This window comes from Anguilla rostrata, chromosome 9, assembly GCF_018555375.3.
Source record: "Anguilla rostrata isolate EN2019 chromosome 9, ASM1855537v3, whole genome shotgun sequence".
Taxonomy (NCBI): domain Eukaryota; kingdom Metazoa; phylum Chordata; class Actinopteri; order Anguilliformes; family Anguillidae; genus Anguilla; species Anguilla rostrata.
Window position 1 is genome coordinate 22380117 of NC_057941.1, and position 22312 is coordinate 22402428.

At 39.9% G+C, this 22312-nt stretch overlaps 2 protein-coding genes across 3 annotated transcripts in view; one reads left to right on the top strand and one right to left on the bottom strand.

Annotated features, from left to right (window-relative positions):
• Positions 1-7915, bottom strand: part of ncapd3 (non-SMC condensin II complex, subunit D3) — a 27567-nt gene extending 19652 nt beyond the window's left edge. Inside the window, exons 1-15 of one of the 2 annotated variants that reach the window (XM_064351064.1) lie at positions 7715-7915; positions 6781-6935; positions 6464-6630; positions 5836-6007; positions 5387-5560; positions 4882-4943; positions 4676-4763; positions 4356-4489; positions 3429-3501; positions 2986-3111; positions 2145-2397; positions 1862-1900; positions 1481-1576; positions 1093-1166; positions 618-752 (exon numbers count right to left, since the gene is read on the bottom strand). In XM_064351064.1, the coding sequence (XP_064207134.1) occupies positions 618-752; positions 1093-1166; positions 1481-1576; positions 1862-1900; positions 2145-2397; positions 2986-3111; positions 3429-3501; positions 4356-4489; positions 4676-4763; positions 4882-4943; positions 5387-5560; positions 5836-6007; positions 6464-6630; positions 6781-6935; positions 7715-7766 (1800 nt within the window). In that variant the 5' untranslated portion in view covers positions 7767-7915. The remainder of the gene's footprint in view (positions 1-617; positions 753-1092; positions 1167-1480; positions 1577-1861; positions 1901-2144; positions 2398-2985; positions 3112-3428; positions 3502-4355; positions 4490-4675; positions 4764-4881; positions 4944-5386; positions 5561-5835; positions 6008-6463; positions 6631-6780; positions 6936-7714) is intronic. The other variant, XM_064351063.1, reaches the window with a different exon arrangement.
• Positions 7916-8935: 1020 nt separating this feature from the next.
• On the top strand, positions 8936-15063 carry vps26bl (vacuolar protein sorting 26 homolog B, like). The gene is made up of 6 exons (XM_064351067.1): positions 8936-9574; positions 11874-12030; positions 12349-12513; positions 12991-13166; positions 14136-14278; positions 14684-15063. The coding sequence occupies exons 1-6, from the start codon at positions 9352-9354 to the stop codon at positions 14816-14818; spliced, it is 999 nt and encodes a 332-aa protein (XP_064207137.1). The 5' UTR covers positions 8936-9351; the 3' UTR covers positions 14819-15063.
• The last annotated feature ends 7249 nt before the right edge of the window (positions 15064-22312 follow it).

A 22312-nucleotide genomic window follows, 5' to 3' on the forward strand; every position in this document is an offset into this window, starting at 1 on the left:
TGCATGTGTGGTGTGTGTGCGCATGTGCGCGTGTGTGTGTGTGTGTGTGTATACGCAGGGTAAAAAGAGGAAAGCCTAAATGAATCACCAAGAACATATTGCGCTGGGAAGAACACAGTAAGAAATGTTCAGGTATGTATTGAGATGTAATGAGGGTGTAAAATGACTCACTTTGCTGCAACTAAGCACTTCTGTTCCTCACTGAATGAGTGGCTCTTGCAAGGTAATGTTATGCTTTCATGTAACAGCTAGATAATGGAATGGCACTAAAGTCAATGTATTCAGCCACAGCCCTAGAAAGGTCGGCCATTAAAAAACACTATTCTGAATAAGGTAAGAAGCCAGGTGGCATTCATCACCATGGACTGAGTTATGAATTTATAGTAGCACAGCATATTTACAATTCACAACATTATTCATTTCAGTGACCGCAAACTATCGAAGGTCAACTGATACAAAAAGCTGAAATAACATTACACAAGCAGAAAACATCAGCAAAATAATCTAAAAAGGATCTCCAACACCTCCTAAAAACCATTTAAGAATCCATTAACACGTGAGTGTGTGTGTGTGTGTGGGGGGGTTGGGCCAGGGGAAGGGCGCGGTAAAGCGCTCACAGTGAGGAGGTCCATGAGGCACTGCAGGGCCTTCTTCTTCACGGACACTGCGGGGTCTCTGCAGCGGCCCGACAGGATGGACAGGTTCTCCTGGCTGCAGGGGATCACCCTGTGCTTCAGGAGACTCATCAGAGCCTGGACACACAACGGAACGAACAGGTCTACGGATCCGGCTAAGGGCAATACTACACAGAATAAACACATACACCAGGAAGTGGCTTCATATGACAAAGTCACGCGTGTTAGGGGGATGGGTCATCCATAGCTCAAATGCAGAAGGGCACAGGTGAGTGTGCTTCTCCCATCCAGCCTCTCACCAAGCAAATGGAGCCCATTTCTATCAAATCTCATTACTTCACATGCAACATGTTGTTGTCTTATTTACACGATAGATCAGTTCCGGTCTCTCCTCTCATCGTGTGTATGGGGCCGTTTATGTTTAACACTGATGACGGGCGGCTGTGGAAGCTGGTACCTGCAGGGCAGACTTCCTCACGTTGGTCTTTTCATCACTGACTCGCCGCATAAGCAAAGCCATCGTCTCTTTAGCTGCATTTAAAAACATACCCTTATAAACCGACTTACATTGCCATGAGATGAGTAATAATAGTAGTCAATAATAATATCTATGGTATTGTTAATGCTTAGAACAATACACCTAGTTTTTTGATTTTCTTTACAACATAAAGGAAGAGGAACAGTTCACAGGAAATAAAAACAAAGTAAGAGCTAAAATCAATAACACATATAGTGATATTTAATAAGATGGTAAAAGATCATTTTACAACAATACCAAAACTGCACAAACCATTTTAGCGTGAAAACAAGGTGAGTCATAATCCACATAAAGTATCCACACTTACTATCAAAGGTGCTGATGTCTGCTTTGTTGGTCATTTCAATAGTTTTAAAGTTCAAGGCAGTTTTTTGTATGTTTGATTCTTGGATGGTGGGCAAACCTGAAAGAGAGGGACAGCACAGGAATGCAAAGTGTTCTTATATTTAATATTTCTTCATTTTAATTTAGCTTTACAAGGCGCTTGTACCATACACTAAATTTAGAATTCCGTTTTTTTAATGCAATGGAGAATTGCATTTTCAATACTTTCCACCACTTTAAACAAATAAAAACATTTAGACATTTCATAGTACTGACAAATATATACTTTATTTTTAGACACATGCACTAGTGAAGGGAAAAGCAGACATTCTGCATCCTGACAGTGAAGACGGGGCAAACTTACCAACAGATCTCCCTCCTTCCAGAATGGTCTGTGCAGAAGCTGAAACACCAATCACAAATAATCAAATCCTGCACCGCAGTTAACACTCCACCCAAGAGTACACCCTTTCTTATGCAAGGACTGTGCAAGCATGCCTGCATTTCAGTTTGCAGCAGTTGTAGTCTTTTGTATATACGCATCTGCGCATATCAATTATTTGTGCTGCTAAGTTCATGGTCGACAGAAAAAGCTGCAGAATTTCTGTGTTTTTCTAACAGAGGTCAAGACTGAAGGAGGGGCTCACTGAAGGAGAAGAGCTCCTGGACGCTCTCGGTGGCGTTGGGCGACTGCAGCTCCAGGCACTGGCCGAGGTAGGTGAGGGCGTGGCTGCGCACGGTGGGGGCGCGGTCCGAGCGCCGCCCGAACACCATCACCTGGACCAGGAACTTGTGCGGGAGGAAGGAAGCCAGCTCGGCCGACAGCGAGGCGTCCGCCTCCCGCTCGGGCCGCTCCACCAGGGCCATGGCAACGTCCAGCGCAAACATGCGGTACGCCACCTGCCAAAGACCCCCCCACCAACAGGCACTGCTAAAGGGGGTTCCGCCTCTTCTTCGCATTGTCTTCTAAAACTTGAGGACAGCTTTATGATATTCAAGGGCTTTTTTTTCCAATTTCATTTTACTGCTGCAAAAATGTAATTCCTACAAAATTGGTCTGCTTTGAAGATGGTATTGCAAAGGGGGTGCATACATTTTGTCAAACATTACTTTACAAATATTCCGTGTCAGCACGAACAACCACTTTCGGATGGCAGTGAACACCATTCATCTGTGATTTTGGTAAGGTGGGAAAGCTAATTTGACAGAGACACCAAAACACAGTTGCTTTAAAAGCTGATAATATATCACAACAAGCCAGCGAACTGGCTGGAATGGCGGGTAAATTTCACGCCTAAAAGGTCACCCCCGTTTCATTATTAGACCGGGGCCCATTTTAAATGGCTTTTGAAGGAAAGTGAGAAAAGACAATGTTTCCATGACGTCCTGGATGGAAATGTTTCCAAAGACACCGTTTAAAAATCTGTGGAATGCCTGAAGCAGACACGCTGCGGCCAATCCCAGTAGGGGCCGCCATGTCGGGCTCACCTTGGAGTGCAGGGAATACGAGTACAGCCACTGGATGAAGGACGCGTACTCGGCACAGGGCATCTTGGCCAACAGTTTCACCACAGTCTGCGCCCCGCTGGTGCGATACTCCGCCTTGTCCACCATCTGCAGTCCAAGTCAAACCAGCCAATAAAATTAGCGGAGGACACGATTACCTTCAGACCTCCCAATGTACAAAAAAGACAAGAGGTCTTAACTCATCAGCTTGCGACAAAGTGAGCATTTTGACATGTAATGTTGCAGAGCATTGTGGGGAGTTTCTGTCCTCACAAAGAGGGACCAACATGACATTTGGATGCTTTTCGACAACCGCCATTATCCCAAAGAAAGCCAGTTTGTTCACATTGGCATATCATCAATACTAAAGTAGCTCCCACTGTTTAAGTGAGCACACCCCCCTTGAGGGCCTCTTTTCCACCTACCTGGACGCAAATGTGCTGGAGAAGGATTCGGAGAATCGGCAGCGCGGTTTCCTTCAGCTCATCAACTATGTGACTAAGAGAAAGGAGACACAGGACTCGAGTTCCTCAACCTGTAATGTTGTGCTTCAAACATCACCAGAAACGTGCCGTAGATATATACAAGCCTCTCTGTTACAGCATGTTTGGGTTTCATTTTCCCCAATACTGGGAAGTGCTAAATAAGCCACTGTCGCTTGCAAATCAAATACAACTATCATAATGTGGTTTGAACTGGGAAAAAATATTTAAAGTGAAACTACTTCCATACTGAAGGAGAATTTTACCATTCTTCAATCTTTTTAGGATAGTCTATCATTCTTACTGCAGTGCGACTTCTAAAGCATATACCTTTTTTAACAGATACACAAATTATTCAAGCTAAAATGAACAGAACATATTTTCCTCTGCAACTTCCCCTTCAGCTTACAAACTAAATTCTGCCAGAGTTCATCTTTCTCTCTTGAGCAATGGCTTCATAGACTTACCCATCAACACAGCACCCTTGTTCATTTCAATGAGCACCAAACTCACTACTGTTTCATTAACATTTGGAACAAAGGACAAACACAATGTGACCAAGATAAATTTCACACAGTAAAGACAGTCACGTGCACATCCAAACTTATTACGTGCAGGGCCAAATGATGGAGTGATTAACCCAAGAAAGAAATAAAGTCCAGAATCTGCTTTTGCATACTCATGCAAAAATGTTACTTTTTATTGGCATCTACAGGTACAACATTAAAGTGCTCAAGGATTGCACCATTACTGTAACACTGCTGTGTCCTGTGTGTGCATGCACTTAATCAGGGCGAGAATAGTGAAGAGTTCTTTCTATTTACATTATAGCCATTCGCCAGGCTAGAAGGACGCTGGGCAGAGCCTTACCTCACAAACTGGATGGCCTGCTCTCTGGAGGCCTGATTGGCCTGCGTGGCTGCCAAGAGGGAGGGCTTGGCGCAGTCTTCATTGCTCATCATCAGGATCACATACAGGAGCCGGTGGAACACCTGCCGCACAGACTGCAGCCACACCAGAGAAACGCACTGGCGCTTTAAAAACATCACAACCAAGGCTACGGAGAGGCGTCAGAACATTTCATTATCTGGCCAATCATACGCCCTCACAGAGCAGGAATGGGGTGAACGGACACGCGTGCGGTGCGCGAAGCGGTCCCGGGCCGCAGCGCGGAGACAGCCGCTGCTCACCTCGCTTCCCTCCCCGTGCTTGGGAGAGCAGAGGAGCCGCAGGCCGTGATAGGCCAGCTCTGGCAGGGACTTCATAGCATCAGGGTCCCTGGAGAGACAGAAGCATCTCACTGTAACGTGCATCAGGGCTGCATTCAAAAAGAACGACAAAAAGAAAAGCTATACAACCGAGTAAAGTACAACAAAGATGAGGCACAAACACTTACGATCCCTCTGCAAATGTTAGTACGCCGATCACTGGTTCAAATCTGGTGAGATCAGTGAAAACCTTGAAAAGAAACACATGACACAGTTATGAACAAAGTAGGTAGGCCCATTTCATGCATTTTGAAATGTTTGTTGGCTTGAGAATTTATACAAAATCCTGACAGCGTTGGTGGGAAACATTTTGATGAACAAAATGGTTCCTTTTCACTCAAAGGCTAAAAGACAGTGGGAATGACAATATAGTAATCCTTAAAATATTCTTGTAGTATGCAACTGGTGATGAACACCAAGGTCAACATCTGAACCATATTGTGATAAGCAAATATAAAAAACATTTTAACCCTTCTATAGACTATCTAATTTATGAGTGCACTGCCCATATATGTTGAATACATATTTGAAAATGATCTTTTTTGAGCATATATCAGGCTACATTTGAATATGCAGCAGTTTTGGACCACAAAAATCTGGAATGCCCTGTTGTAGGCAGTGAGGCATACCTACCTGTGCACAGTTTTGAACACTGTGGGACTTGTCCTTCAATGGTAACTTTGTCAGGAGTCTAAGCAAGGTTTTGACAAGACAGATAATTCCTTCCCTGATGTACAGGAGATCCTTTGCAGAAAAAAACATCTCCTCCTCCTCCAGGTCCTCATCGTCAAACTCATCCACCTCCATCTGTAAGGATTAAAAAGACACTCAACAACATCTTCTCGACCAGTAACATATGCATGCTGTCAATAAGGAAGACCACGCTTTAAGATAATTTGGTCAAGATTTGGTCAAAGTTCAAACAATGAAGCTGTTCACCCAATAGGCCTACATACACTTCCTCTTTAAAAACAGAACCGATCCCAAAGATGTTTGAAGAATTTTCAAGGGCCCTGGTGTAAAAATAATGGCTGTACTACAAGCTATAAAGGCATATAAGAAAACAAAGAGAATTCCTCAACCGCTTCATTGTCCTTCCTGTTGGGTTTCCCTCTTTTTTTGCTCTTGGGGTCTGACTGGGAGCTCCTGAATGTGTCCTTCTTGCGCTTCTTGCCTGTATCCTGGGGCCAGCATGTCTTCACCAAGTCCAGGCATGCGTCAAACAGAACTGGGTGAAACACTTTGTTGGCTATGCTGCCTTCAGTGGGAAACACACAAGACAATAAAACCATCACCTATAACACCCAAAATAAACAAGCCCCCTCCCTTTATTTATTTATTCATAATTAAATTAATGAATAAATAAAGAAATTAATAAATAAACAAATACATAAACAAAGAAAGAAAACAAACAAACAAACAAATAAATAAATAAATAAATAAATTATAAAAAATTATAGAAATATACTGCACAAAGGAAGGCCAGGTCAGTATGGTTTATTAGTAAGGCTTGAAAAGAATTTTAAACTATTGCAATTATTGAACATCTAAAAAATGCATTGATTTCAACTGCCATTTACAAAAAAAAGTGTATTTAATTTGTGGTAGTCATTCCTTTTGAGTCCATCTGAAGAAACCCCTGGTAAAAGCAGCAGTCACAATCAAATCAACCAATAAAAAGAGAAATTTAAGTGGCACAGAAGTGGAGACTTGCCTGGTATTCCCAGGAGCAGCAAGTAGACAGATCCTGCACGCAAAGCGTTCAGCCTCCGAGAGAGGCTGGCTGTTCTGGCTTTCACGCCAAGGAAGAAATGAGAGAGCACTGCTACGACTGCGTTGACAGAAACTCCGTTTTCTGCGAATGTGGTCCAGACATTCTGCGACAGTGAACAATGAGTAAATTATCGAACGTTAACGTTGCGACGCTATAGCAAATTAGCGATATATTCACCTAATGTAATTAAATGCACGTCTTATCAGGTGGTTGACACATAATTCTTCTGTCGCGTTGGGACGGCAGAACTTACATCAGTGCTACCTGCGGCATCTGTCGCAAAAGGCAGCAGGCCTTTGTAAACTGCTTTGAACGCATCCAAGCCATTTCCAATGATCTCTTCTTCAATGACAGGGTCTAATGGCTCCGCCTCGTAGAACTCAAAATCCCAGACTGTGTCCACCCACACTGTACAAGGGCACAACGTACCAGAAATATTGGGCCGGTTTCACAGACACAGATCAAGCTTAGTCCTGGACTAAATAGAATTTTATATGGAGAATCTCTAGGACTAGGCGTAATCGGTGTCTGCACTGCCAAACCGGCCCATAGTTAGCGAACCTGCGAGCGCAAACAATGTCAAGAGAGCGCAAACAATGTCAAGAGAGCACAAATGCCAGTTCAACTTATAAGTTAACGTATAAAATAACATACGTTTGCACCGATATGTAAAGTTGAGCTAGCAATGTTTCGCGTGAAACGACTGGCATTACTTTAGATACATAGCTAACACTTTATTTGGGTAACGTTAGACATCTAGTAATGCAAGCTGCAGCTAACATTTATAGCTAATGTCATAAAGGGCATTATTCAGTTGCTACTGTCGGTAGGTAATGCTAGGAGCAAGTTGTTGGCTAGACTAGCTAGTAATACGTACAAGTAAATTCGGCTTACAATTATCTCGTATGTTTTAAACCGTTAACGTTAAATAACAAGCTTACTTAACATTATTTAGCCCGTACGTATAGTTTAACTAACGCTAAAGTTACGCAGCTAAGTTAAATTAACTAACCTGACAAATTTAACTAGTTAACGTTAGGTAGCTACTAACTAGGCTAGTTACACATGCCGGCACTTAATGTTTCTCTTACAGCACATTCACATCCCTGACATTGAGGTGTCTCTTGTAAAATAATTTGGTAGCTGCTAATTAGCTAGCTAGAAACTGAAAACCGACAATAACTTACCCCCATTTACAGTTTTTATTTTTAGCAATTCCAGTGCGTTCAACAACTCCATGTTTCTCTTTGAATCCACGCGCCAAAATCCAAACAATTGTCTACACGCATGCGCATGTTTGAACTACTGACATATTACCTGTATTTCAACAAACGTCACTTGACGCAAAACATAATTGGACAAAAGGATAGCTAGTGAACACTTGTTTTTATTATCTGTGTGAACAACGCATAATGCACATTTTAAATAAATTCCTGCGATATCTGAGAAGCGTCAGAAAAGTTCACAGGTCATAGGCTGCATGTGAGGCAACATGGTGGGTAATTTTGTTTTTCTCATCTATCACAGCGCGTCTGAATGTGATTGGTCCAAACGCACTGCAGGGTCTCTAGGGTTGGACTCGCTACCCATCTGACTTTACCGCTTCTGGGTATTTTCTGTCACAATAAATGTTGCAGGTTCTGCAGACAATAGCCATCACTACTGTGGCTTCAAATCGATTACAGTGTTTTCAGAATTGTCTTTTGTACTGGAATCTTGTCAGAAACCAACTTTACCAACTTTAAAAATGTAGATACTTATGCATTTGAAAGGCATGGTGTAATCATAAATACAGGATGCAAGTAAACTCATGCATACTTATTGTAAAAATACTGATGCAAGGGCTTAAATGGAAAGCTGTTACCTCGATATCAAACTGATCTTTATCTGAGCCATTACATTTCCGGTCCTTGAATGCTGATCTGTAATGCAATTTGTAAATACAATATACATTAATGCACAGAATTTCCTTTAAGAAAACTGATTAATTATAATCATCATTTTTTTATGTTTAAATAATATATTTTTCCCAATACCATCATATCCTTTCAATAGAACATCAAATTACAATTGAATAATTTACACGTTTATCTGAAGAAAAAAGCAAATATAACCAGTCTTCATTTACGTTTTATTTAATTCTACGTTATTTATTAAATGATAGCCATTTTTTTATTTTTCGTGAAAACTTTTATTTTGAAAACGCGTTAAGTTGAATGTTCCAGCCTCTTAACAGGAAGTTATTCAAAAATAGAGGGCAAAAACAGTTCGAATGTACTTTCTTTTATCTATAAAAGTAGTGCGTCTTCATCAGGTCGGAATTTATTCGTGTCGCTATCGCTTTTCAGTGTCATGATCCCTTAAAAAGAAATGCATAATTCCAAGGGCCAATATGGTAGGCTATATAGTCGATATAAACGTAACCTCCGAATAATGCACCTGATGTGGTCGTGTGACTGTGTTGTTTTCTTCAAATAACGGTCACGTATTTTACATTTAAATAAACTGCATGGCTGGCTGAGAATAAAAATGAATGATGCCACTGTTCCTGAACGATGTGGACAGCCTCCCATATTTGTGGCACTGTGACTCTTGTATGCTGCGCATGCGCATAATATAGTGAGCTGTTCGGAAGTGCTACCTAGAACGTTGTCACAGTCTTGCAGTCTTAAAACAATATTCATTTGTAACAAGTTGAGCGAGTTTATTCAAAAAAGAGAAGCTTGACGTAAGTGAGACCCAGATTCCACACAAAGAAGAAACACTCTTAATGAGTGATTGAACTGGGATTTGTAACAAGGGGGAAGCAGACCAGGGTGCAGTGATGAGCTTCTTTAGTTTTGGTCAAAGTGCAGAAATTGATATAGTCCTGAATGACGCTGAAACGAGGAAGAAAGTCGAACACAAGACAGAAGATGGGAAGAAAGACAAATATTTTCTGTTCTACGATGGTGAGACGGTTTGTGGAAAAGTAAACGTAACCCTGAAGAACCCAGGCAAAAGACTCGAGCACCAGGGCATCAAAATCGAATTTATTGGACAGATCGGTAAGTGGCAGTCATATACACAGGCCCATTCTAAGAATGTAGCTCGTATGGAGACACGTTTTATGGAGAAATGGTGCATTGTATTGCAATTTGGAATAACCTGATTTCAGTGGAAACGAAAGGAAAATTGGGCAGTGAACCCTTGTATAATCAACGACCATACAATTAGCATAGTCACATAAAGAATCAATTGCTGACACATTCTTGCCTCATTTGAGTAACAAAATGCACAGCTCTTAATTGCTATTGGAAACGACAAGGAAACCAGGATTCCAGTCTCATGACAGCAGAGCTGAGCTGCACGCGCCCTGAGAAAAACAGGATGTCTTTGTTTTCTACAACTATTACATTCATATCAGTGTGACAACGAATTACAAATAATTAAGAAATATGTACATCTGCACTGATAAGAAGGAGTTGTTTATAGACCCGTTGACGTGCATTTATAAATGAAACCGCGTAAAACGTGGCAGGAAACGAAAGCAGGGTCGAGTGCCTAATGAACGTATTTGCTTGAACCACATCGCGATCAGCCTGCGTGCACCTGCACTGTTTAGATCTATTTGCCAGCCTGTTGTTCAGTGGAGCTGTTACATTAATAACCGTTTATAAGCATTGATCATTAGGCTACCGTTGTAGTTTTCTCTTGCGAATTTATCAAAATGCAGGGCCTGCCACCATCCTCTTCGCTGCGGGTTTCACAATTTTGTATCGTACTGAACAAAATACCCCAAGTGTTATAATTGCCGCTGCTATGCTTTCGCATGCTGACATATTGGTGGTTATAAGAGAAGCCAGTTCTCCCTGACATTGGTTTGCCAAATGTGGTGTCTCGTAGTAATAATATTTGCGTTACAGTTGCCCTTATGCTATAAGCCGCACAAAACCAAAAAGAAAAATAATACAATTTATTAATAACGACAACAGGTCTTTGTGTTTGCCTGATGCAGCAGATAAAATGCCAGTGAAGGAGTGAACCTCTTTGGGAAACCTGATGAAATGGTGTTTCTTTCCTGGTAATTTGTAGTTTTTAACACGACTGCTTATCATAATGCTTGAAATTCCAGATTTCAGTTGCAACAGGACCCAGAAGTCTTGAGGTATTTGATCAAGTGGACATGAAATGACATGAAACTGCAAAGTTGTGTTTCAAAACAACAAAATAATAAGAAGACTGGCATAACATTTCAGAGCAAAAGGCATCAGGTTTTAAATGACAGGCAACACAATACCAGGACATTTGTCATGTGTCAGAGACATGCTGGCATTTTGTTGTACTTATTGCTTGGCATTATGCTTTCAGATATACAAGATAAATTGAACCCATTGTGATGTCACTACAGAAGTAGGTCCTGTCGGACACAGGCTGTGTGGTTGAACATGCTTGGAGGAAAAGTTAAATGTTATTTTCCAAACAAAACGACATGACACCCTACTTTTAAACGCTGAAAGGAAAGTAGTAAATGCCTTTGCATTTGATCAAGAAAAGCAAAGCCCATAAATTTTAACCCCAGGAGAGGGAAAAGTGCCAGTTAACCACAGCAGTGTTATTGTATACCTGTGCTAATTTGCTCTCATTTTTGCTGACACTGGGAAAAAACTGCACATCTTGCTAGTGCTGGTGTGCAGTTCACTCAACAAGCATGACATTTCAGGTTTATTTTCCACTTTCTTATCATGACACAAAGTCAGAAAAACAACCAAAAAATATACATGATTTCAACTGCAAGTATTTTCCTTTAACCAGTTTATAAACCTTTTCTACTATTATTTTATTTTATTGAGAAAAATGCAGTATTTAGTGTTCAATATACAGAATATGCATGCACAGCAATTACAGCCAGTGGAGGGTCAACTAAAAAATACACGATCAATGAGGTTGACAATAATGCGTACAGTGGCCAACAACTATTAAGTAACACTACTGGCCCTGTGCAGCCCTGCCATCAGTTTCCCCTAAAGCTAAAGTAGATATGTGATGACCTATTTAAATTAAATACAGGTTTCTGCCCATTCCTTCCTTGATTCCTTGATTTCTTAGAAAAAGTCAAGCCTGCCAATGGAGGATATTTGTTCTTTAAATTTAATTTGGGAGCCAGTCCATTAGAAAATGGCAGCACATGGTAAATGTCACAAAGAGTAAACAGGAAAAGCCAAGCAATAAGCCCTTTCCATGAGTTTGGTCATTCATATCAACAAACCTTCATCACGACTCTGATCTCTAATGAGAATTGAGTCTCTTAAATATGCAAAGCTTGCATTTGAAGCTTTTCACAAAACTGCACTTCTGTTTCCTCAGAGCTTTACTACGACAGAGGGAACCACCACGAGTTTGTGTCTCTGGTGAAGGACTTGGCACGGCCTGGTGAGCTCACGCAGTCCCAGACCTTTGACTTTGAGTTCACTCATGTGGAGAAACCGTACGAGTCTTACACTGGACAGAATGTGAAGCTGAGGTAAGGGAGCAGCCCCTTGTAGGCACACTGGAATGAAAACAATATAACCGATCAGTTGGTTTGTTGCGTGTTTTTAACCAGTGCCCTGTCCCTCTGTACAGCATACCAAGAGAGACAGTTACTTGGCTAAACTTAAGGCCAAAGATCCCTCGATTTTGGAACAGTTTCAGCTCTTAATCAGGCTATAGGGGCTGACATCATCTTCTGGAGAACAAGTCTACAGTACATGATGTCTGATATATGCATGTACATTGCCTGTTGAACATAATATTCTACAGCTATTTTTTCTTTTGTTCTGGTGTATCTTTTTCTCTCCAGATACTTTCTGCGAGCAACTATCAGCCGGAGACTGAATGACGTCAGCAAGGAGATGGACATTGTTGTGCACACGCTCAGCACTTACCCTGAACTCAACTCCTCCATCAAGATGGAAGTGGGAATTGAAGACTGCTTGCACATTGAGTTTGAATACAACAAGTCCAAGTAAAGCTGTTACACATACCCTGTTTATGTTTGCTTGTTTGTGTCGGTTATTTGGGTGCTAAGGGAGTTCAGTTTTACAGTATGTTCATGCAGAACTTTAAAAGGAATTGCCAGTATGTTTCTGATAATATTTTTCATTTGGTTTAATGCCATAAACGTTTCCTCATTCATTCATTCATTCATTGCTTAGGTTGTTGAAAGTGAGACCTATCTGAAAGCTAAAGTTTTTAGTTTCATAGTGAAGCACTTCATGTTATCTAACATTGCTGAATTCATAAAAAAAAATTTATTGTCGCCAAAAGTTAGAAATGATAAATATGTGAAGCCAGTACTATTTACAGTTTAAGTTTTAACAACCTTCACTTGTGTTTTATGTTTATTTAAGGTGCAGTGGACATTTCCTGTGTGAAAAGTGAGAGAACCTTAACATTACAAAAGTCCTTCCTGTCCTGACCGAGCCCTCTTTCATTCTTGTAGGTACCACTTAAAAGACGTAATTGTGGGGAAGATATATTTTCTGTTGGTGCGGATTAAGGTCAAACACATGGAGATTGACATCATCAAACGGGAAACCACGGGTACAGGTCCCAACGTGTATCACGAAAACGACACCATCGCAAAGTATGAGATCATGGACGGGGCACCAGTGCGAGGTAACAAGACAGACACTGTACCTACAAGTAGGGCTGGGCAAACATACCACAACGATAACTATCAAATGCAGTAACAGTCTTCATCACCATATGGTGAATTACCTTTCTTTTTGTCTTTTTCTTTTTAATTATATTAGAAGCAGTAGTAAACAAGCAATGTAAAGAGGCTGTGAAATGCTTCCGGAGAAGAAAACATAACCACTGGCAGATTGTGTGTTGATAAGACAGGCAATCAGCAGCAAGGTCATACAGCTTCCATGTGATCATGTGATGTGTCTTTGTCAATCAGATGGATGCTCCAAGGCCTTGCTGCTGATTGGCTGTCTTATGGTCACCCAAAAGATAACAGTGATGTTTTTTTTTTCCGGAAGCATTTCACAGTCTCTGAAGAGTGGCTGGTTACTACTGCATCAGGTCTATAGTTAAAGAGAAAAAGAGGAAAAGAAAGGCACTACGCCACAGGGTGGTGAGGGCCGTTATTGCATTTGATAATTATCGTTGCAATATTTCGCCCAGCCCTACCCACAGTAATGGCTTTCAGGGGGCCAGCAGCACTAACCAGCGAGGAGGTCTTTAGTGCTGCACTTCACAAAACACTGTTTTCATAAATTATTTATACCAGTATGCAAATTTGCCCATTTGGAATTTCTGAAATGTGTTCACAAGCACGCTCTAGACTTTGCACTTCTTGGGGTGACCGCTGTGTGTGGTATATACTACAAAAGTTTCCAGTAAGATGTCTATGGAAACATTGGGCCACGAATCATTTGCTGAAATTGTAGGTTAAAGATTCATTGAAATGACTCATTGAAATGGCTCATGTATTATGTGCCTTGCTTCAGCGCAGGTGAGGATGAAAGCACGCTGTTGTGTAAACACTCAACCGTTGATCGCAGAGTGAATGCAGTGTCAGGGTAGGCACAGGGAAGGGGTGCTGTCTCAATCCCTCACGCAGAGTTCCATTTGTAGGGGAGTCCATTCCCATCCGTCTGTTCCTGGCTGGGTATGAGATGACCCCCACCATGCGCGACATCAATAAAAAGTTCTCGGTGCGCTACTACCTCAACCTGGTGCTCATCGACGAGGAGGAGAGGCGCTACTTCAAACAGCAGGTAAAAGGTGTCCTTTCACTGTGAGCTAGCTTGTAGCTATGGGTGTTTTTTTTTTGTATTTATGTTTAAATTACACTTCATTTAGCTGTTGCACTGTGCATATCTGTGCATATCTTGTACATGTATGTAAATGTATTAAATTGTTTTCCCTTTGATTTATTTCCATATTGTAATTCTGTGTTGTTAGACTAGTTGTATACTTTGGCTGAAAGTACACAATCGGCATAATAGTATGAAGTGCATTTATTGGCATTATTATTATTATTGTTGTTATTATTATTATTATTATTATAACAGCTGAAGCACAGGCATGTTTTCTGGTGAATTATCAGAATGATGTCAGGGAAAGGACCTGGTATCTGGTATCTGTCAGTGTGACTAAATCTTATACCCCGTCCCCTCCAGGAGATCACGCTCTGGCGGAAAGGGGACATCGTGAGGAAGAGCATGTCCCACCAAGCAGTAATTGCATCGCAGCGCTTCGAGGGCTCGTCCAGTGCCGAAAAAGCACAAGCCCAGGCCAAGGAGGACAGCAACTGAGTCCTGTCAGAACCATCCGAGCCAGCCTCTGCAGGAAAGAGACTCTAAGCTACGTATGTGTAAAGGGTGGTGGGGGGTTGGTGGTGTGGGCAAGGATTGGTGTGAATGTGTGTAAGAGGAGCAGTGGGGGCACAGTGCTCCACCCTCCCCGCAAAAAGCCCTTCCAGCCCCAAAACACACTGTCAAACACCGGAAAGGGAAACCTCTCTTTTAATCACAGCTATTAAATAAAGGGATCAGGGAGCTAGAGACAATGCTGTGGGATCCAATGTGATATAATGCATTTTAATGGAAAGAGAGAAACCACAGTTCCACCATGTGCTTTTCATACAAATCTGCACCCAGTGGGTCATTTGTACTTAGCCATCTTGCAAAATGGTAATATACATCAATATATGGATTTGGAGTTTTTAAAAATGAATACTCATGTTGTAAAATATATACATTATTGCCACATATTAAGTATGTGAATATTGAATATATTCTCATTTTAAATTTCTGAATATAAAAAAAATCTAAACAGTGGCAATAATTAATATATTTTGCTATAAATTAAATGTTTTGAAGTAGAAATATGTCTTTCAGTCCTCTTTTTTGTCATATATTGATGTATATTGCCTTTCCTAAGGGGTCTTCCTCATTACCTGCTTGGTTGCATTTACTGAAATCAATGCAGGCATTACTAATCCCGCTGGTTAATGTAGCCTTTGTGTGTATCACCATTTCACACACATGCTGTCCCATGTTCACTTAAGAATTTATGCCAGAACATGAGAGAAACAACAGCGAACACATTTGTTTTAAATTTATGTTTCAAAAAAATGTTTTGTAAACATTTTTATACTTTGTATTACACAAGCTGAAAATAGTGTACACATGCAAGCAACCAACAGTTTGAAAGTGCTCCCATGGTGAGGTCATTGTTCAGTATTTAGACATTAAACATTCCGTGACTACAAAATGTCACGCCCTTAGCATTCCTGCCTCCCTACACTAACCGCTCATTTGTTCCTAAAACAGTGACTCCTTTCCATGTGGAATATGTTGTTCTTTTTGATTGTTTGCTTTTCATTACAAAGTTTGGGCCCAAAATAACACATTTTCCAAGGATATTACAGTATGGCATAAACCTGTATTTTAGGGATGCAGATCAGATGTAATTTTGTCAGAAGAAAATGGATGCGTTCAGCCTTGGTTGTTATTGAATGTAAATATCTAATTACCTTACAAATAAATTTAGACAGTCACCATAAAAGGACCCAATATGGGATGGGACAAGCTAAAAATGATTTGGAATCCCTTGCAGGAAACATGGAAGATGAGAGCTCTGATTGTATTGCACTGGGTGGCATTTCCTCCACAGTTCAACTGCTTTGTTGCCAGTTCTACAACATCAGAGAAAAATGCCACTGAAGTTATTTTTATTTGAAATGGAAGGAAAGTGTAATGAAGACAAAATCATTTAAGATGAAATCATTTAATTTGTTTTTTATTAGTGTAGTTTTTGTTTTGTTTTATAAAAGACTAACTATAACAGTAACAGGTAGACAAAATCTCATCAGTTTAAAAAATGTAAGCGGTGTTTCAACTGGAATGCATCTATAAATGAAAGAAAACAGCAAAAATACTCAGATTAAATCACTTAACTAGTCTCTTCTGCCACTTAACAGGTCTTTCAACAGTTTTGTCCTTTACATCCTGCATCCAGTCTAGTATTGTGAACAAGGAAAACTCAAGTCATGTAATTTTTCTTTATCTCCTCTAAACCTCTCTAATTTTGTAAGGTTTTTCCTCCTTCCATTGGCCACCAAATTTACTAGCATTTTATTGAATACTTCCTCTCAAAACCATCGTGACATTGTACTTAACTGTGAGCATCTGCCAAAAACACATTTTTAGACAAGACTGTCTGTCTTATTTTTATCTTATCAACACACCGTTCGAACCTGAATGGGATGTTGTGCGCAATGATCTCGTAAAGGTTCTAGGGACAGTAAGGATACTATTGAGGCTGATGTCACCTTAAGCTTTGTCACTATCAGTGATGGTAGAGAAGCAGATATCACAATGTTGGGTGTCTTTGTGCAAGATGCTGTCATCATGGGCATAGCAGCTTCTGCCCTTCAGCAGTTCCTTGGTCTGTGCTAATACCGTAAATGAACAAATGTGTCCAATCTTGTTTTTGTTTTCATTCATCCGTTTGTGTGAATTAAGATCCAGAAAAGCTGATATTCAATCAAAAACGCAATGCATTTTGTCTTTAACTTTTGACTTACAAAACAGTCGGGCGATTCCACAATATTATTTTAAGTTTGGTGCTTGATGAGTGTAATGAAGAACATTTAGTAAGTAACATAAGGGAAAGAATGTAACATAATTTTGAGTCACTGTTTATTAATTCTCCATGGTTGAGTACAAAGTGCATTACTATTTGTTTAGTCCCCAGGCCTTTAAGCTTTGACAGTATGACCTTTTATTTATTTTTTATTTTTTACATCCAAAAACCCCTCACCTGCTCTTGAAATCTCTGATATTTAGGGCTTTGTGCATTGAGTGGAAGTGGTTTGATCCCAGTATAATTCAGAAATGCCTTAGTTTGTGGGGTGATGTAATGTACTAGACCTCTCTTCTCTACTCCTGAACTTGAACGGGACGCACGGAGGTGTGAACAGCAGCTAACCAGCTCGCCTGTCGAATAGAACAGCCATGACCTCAGCTTATAAACTGCTGTTGGTCCCTGGGCTGGAAATACTGGAAATATAATGTGATTCAAAGTACTCATATGTACATTTTTCAGTGCATCACTTACTATCTGAAAAGCTAAAATTTTATATTTTTTATTTCTTTGCTTGGCCATATGATTTATTTCCGACTCCTAACACAATACATGTATGATTGTGCTAAATGAAATACTGCTTTATCATGGCATTAGAGACCTACCTTTTGCAATTATATTCCCATATTGTATACTATATATTTACAGATTGTAGGTATATATTATTGAAAAAAGTTTAATTAAGCTTTAAGGTACTAGCAAGTTCATGAAAGGGAATTTCAGCACACAAGAGTATATTAAAATGACTATAGATGTTAATACAGGATATAAGTACACTGTTTACTTGTTCCTTAAATAGTTGTATTTTATGTTTCTGTATTTTAAAATTGTTTTTAATCCTATTTCTCTGATTAAAAAGAGTGCTATCTACAAGACTTTTTAGTTATCTTTTTTTTTTTAGTTTGTTCAGTTTTTAGTTGTTGAAAGCATTATGTGTTTTTTAATGCTTCAGAAAAATGAACTTTAGACTTGATGTCTCATTTTAATTGGTTTGGATATTTATAAATCTGTCATTGCAAATATTATGCAATATCCATCTGGTTGAAGAAAAAAATATATATATATGAGATGTTATTTTGTCTATATATATATATATATATATAGACAAAATAACATCTCATTTCATGTTATTTTGAAATCCCCAATTCTAAAGGCTGACCTGTCTTTCTCCAGCTGCAGGTGGCCCAATCACCCAGCAATCGTTTAAATCCGTGGGCAAAAAAGAGGAAGTCCTCTCTGGGCTGTGGTGTCACTTTCCTTACATCCTTCCCTCTTTAGAATATGCTGATCAGTAAACATTTTAGTTCCCTTTGTAAGACAATGGTTCATAGAATCACTTGACTGGCAACTGGACAAAAACATAAACATACAGGAACAGGTTTCTCTGTTTGTCCGATCAGTAATCTTTTCATTTTGAATTAGGGGCTTACACGCTTTCCTTCTTAATTTGAAATGAATATGGCAGATTAGGGAATGGCCTTAATTCAGTTCCTGTAATAATACATCCCGTAGCACATTCATCATCATTCATCAAATAAAAGACGAAACGATTTCAGTTTTTCTAGAACCTCTGGAAGACAATCGCCTCAGATGACCTGTTCAGTTACACCCTTCCTGAACCTTTGACTTCACTGATGATTTCATCACATTTCCTTTAGTGGTGGCTGATGTTGATCTGCAGATTATTGCTCTTTGCCCTGCTTCCTGCTTTGCTGACCATTGATTAAAGAATTACTTAAATTAGTACCAGAAATCAGTAGAACTTTATTGTTTTGCTTTTAGCTTCAGACCAGATACGCTTTTTATCGCTAACATCACCATTTGGTTAATCCAGCACCCACTTCAGGCTGCAATTAAGTTATTTAAAAACATCGAAGTATTTAGAAATTATGACATCATATACTACAGAGCCCCCTGTAGTATATGATGTATTTGCCCCCTTCCTGATTTCCCGATATTGTATATTTGTCACACTGAATGGTTTCAGATCTTTAGACGAAATGTAATATTAGACAAAGGGAAACTAAGTAAACACAAAATACATTTTTAAAACTATTATTTCATATTATATCATTATCAAACACCCATATCATCCACCCAAAAATGAATGCCTCCTTAGTAACTCAATCAACAAATTAACCAAATTTAACTGGTAATTAGACTCAGAACACAGCCAGGCTTGATTGCAGCCAGCCATTGAATCCAAACCTCACTCATATTGAACATATCAGTGAAGTAGTCACCACTAAGTTTCTACAAACACACTATGCCTCAATAAAAGGACATTCCAGAAGAGAGGAGAAAAAAGTTTTTAAAATGTATCAGTCTGGAAAGGGTTACAAAGTCACTTCTAAGGCTCTGGGACTCCATCAAATGACAGTGAGTGCCATTACCTCTCTCACTGGAGAAAAATGGAACAGTGGTGAATCTTCCCAGGAGTGGCTGGCCTGCCTAAATTTCTCCAAGGGTGCAGCGATAACTTATCCAGGAAGTCACAAAAGATCCCAAAAGAACATTCAAGGAACTGCCAGCCTCTCTAGCCTCAGCTAAGGTCAATGTTCATAACCCATCAATAAGAAAGAGATTGGGCAAAAATGCATTGATTCAAGGGAGAGTAGCAAGGCAGAAACCACTGCTAACCAACTGAATCATCAATGCTTGTCTTATGTTTGAAAAAGCTCCTAGATTGTCCCCAAGCCTTTTGAGATACGTAATGCTCTATGGACAGATGAGTCATTAGTAGAATCTATTGGACAACATGGGTTCCATTATGTCTGGCATAAAGCAAATACAGCATTTCACAGTAAGAAGATCATACCAGCAGACAAACAACATGGTGATAGTGTGGGGATACTTTGCTGCCTCAGGACCTGGACGACTTGCTATTATTGAAGGAACCATGAATTCTGCTCTGCACCATAAAATTCTTAAAGAGAATGTTCAGTCATCTGTCTATGAGCTGAAGCTGAAGCATAATTGGGTTATGCACCAAGACAATAATCCAAAACACAAGTAAGTCCACATCTGAATGGCTGAAACGAAACAAAAAATTACAGCTGGCATGACCTCGTCAAAGTCCTGACTAGATGCTGTGGTAGGACCTGAAATGAGAAGTTCATGCTGAAAACCACGAACTTACCAAATTGTCTGAAGAAAAAGCAGTTCTGCAAATTATAGTGGACTAAAATTCCTCCATAGCAATGTGAAAGATGTGTTTTGTTGCAGTTATTGCTGCTAAAGGTGGGGCACCAACTTTTTTCATTAAATAAATTATATATTTATAAAATATATATTTTAAAAATGTTTCATTTACTCAGGTTCACTCAGGAAAATACTTTTTTACTCAGGCAAATACTTTTTTATGGCACTGTATGAATCTATATCAGATCTGCATTGAGGCTTTTCCATTTTGGTGAGGACCCTCGTCACTCCTTAGTGGACCCCAGTTTGGTAACCCCTGTCCCAAACCAAGAGTTCCAACACACTGCACGAGAACACTACACCCACCACTGTGAAATGCCTGTATGTAGCAAGTGTACATAATGTGGTATAAGTAATGGTTCATACATTATCTATAATCTGCAGCCAAATACTCTTTCCCCCAAAGGTGCATTAACTTAAGTCACAATTTGGTACTAAGAAATTCTCCTGCATACTGCCTCTCAGCAAATTTCATTGCTGATGTTTTGGTCCAACCAAGACCTTCATTGGAGCAACACATTTACAAGCACAAAATAATACAATTTGCTTAAAGTACATTGTTATTTCTAAACATAACAGGTCGAGGTCTGACACAATATCTGTTCTGTAAGGATATTCACTTAAAGTTCACTTTGATTGGCAGCACACTATGCAGTCACGCAATTGATTGGTTAAAATATAAACGGAAAGTTACTTATCCAAGGTTGCCAAATGACCAATACCAAATCATCCTGTAGTGGGCAGTATAAGAACTTTGTGTCTTTCAGGGTAAAAACTAATTTGCAATATAAGCTGAATAAAATGGGCTTAATATGAGTGTTCTTTTTGTTCTTTATGTGTAATGTATGTATTAAACTTATGCTTTTGATGCCGCAGCGGGATCTAGACAATCAAACATATGTATCAAACATGGATCCTGAAGCAATGTGTGTACAGTCTTGTTTTTCTTAGGTATCTTATTTACATAAATTGTTCAGTAATTTACTCAGATCAACATTTTTCTGCATTTCTCCAAATGGCAAATCACAGTCAATGAATGTGCTTTCACTGTACATGCAATACATACTGTCTACAGAAGTGTATTATGGGAAATGCATACTGCTAATTGAGATGTGGCCCCTCTGGGAACAGAAGAGCTCTATAAAGCGACCTCTTAACATTTTATCATCTGTATCGCATGCTCTCAGTATCGCATTTCCAGTTATACTACTCAGTTATATTGCATTCTCATTTATATTACATTCTAAAATGGCAGTGTTTCAGGTAAAATTTATTTATACATTTAGAAGCAACCCCACCCCCTCCAAAACAGAGAAAAATCTTTTTAAAATGAGCGGCTGGATGTGTCTGGCACTCTTGAAGTGCTTGGATGGGCCCCACTAGAGCTGGTGTGGAATCTGGACAGTGCCTGTGCTGACCGTGCCTGTGCCGACCGCGGTCTGCGGTTTGGTGCATCCGTGCACCGGTCTAACCTCACCCAGGGATGGCAGGCTCTCAGCCAGGCGGGATGAGCGTCTCTTTACACCGCAGTGACCCTCGCTGGTCAATCAAGTGTCTGCAATTCCACCTATTAAACGGCAGATGACGTGTCTTCCACCAACTCATGTCTATGCTCTGACTTACAAACTGCAGTGTGATAATTGACAGCTAATTTTGCATGCTTAGGGATTGAGCATTCGGTTGTCTATGGTCCCAATACAACAGTGGAGATTACAGCAATGAATACTGATAAATGCAACAAAAAAAAAATCAACATGGGCCCATGGGACAAAAAAGTGGAGGAAATCATTAATAAATATAAGTAGTGTGAGAATGCATCCACCAGGAGGCAGACTTTTCTTCAGAGAGATTAAAATCATCCTGTAAGCAATGAGAGAATCGTGTATTTTACATTGTTTTTTACTGAAACAGATAGGCTGGAAGAGTCTGTGAACAGAAATGTGGCACAGTGGTTGAAT

What these genes read in the sequence shown, in the direction of transcription:
- vps26bl (XM_064351067.1), top strand. Translation starts at nt 9,352, where the DNA reads ATGAGCTTCTTTAGTTTTGGTCAAAGTGCAGAAATTGATATAGTCCTG. An exon ending in GGACGGGGCACCAGTGCGAG is followed by an intron (nt 13,167 to 14,135) that starts GTAACAAGACAG and finishes TTCCATTTGTAG; the next exon opens with GGGAGTCCATTCCCATCCGT. An exon ending in GGCGCTACTTCAAACAGCAG is followed by an intron (nt 14,279 to 14,683) that starts GTAAAAGGTGTC and finishes CGTCCCCTCCAG; the next exon opens with GAGATCACGCTCTGGCGGAA.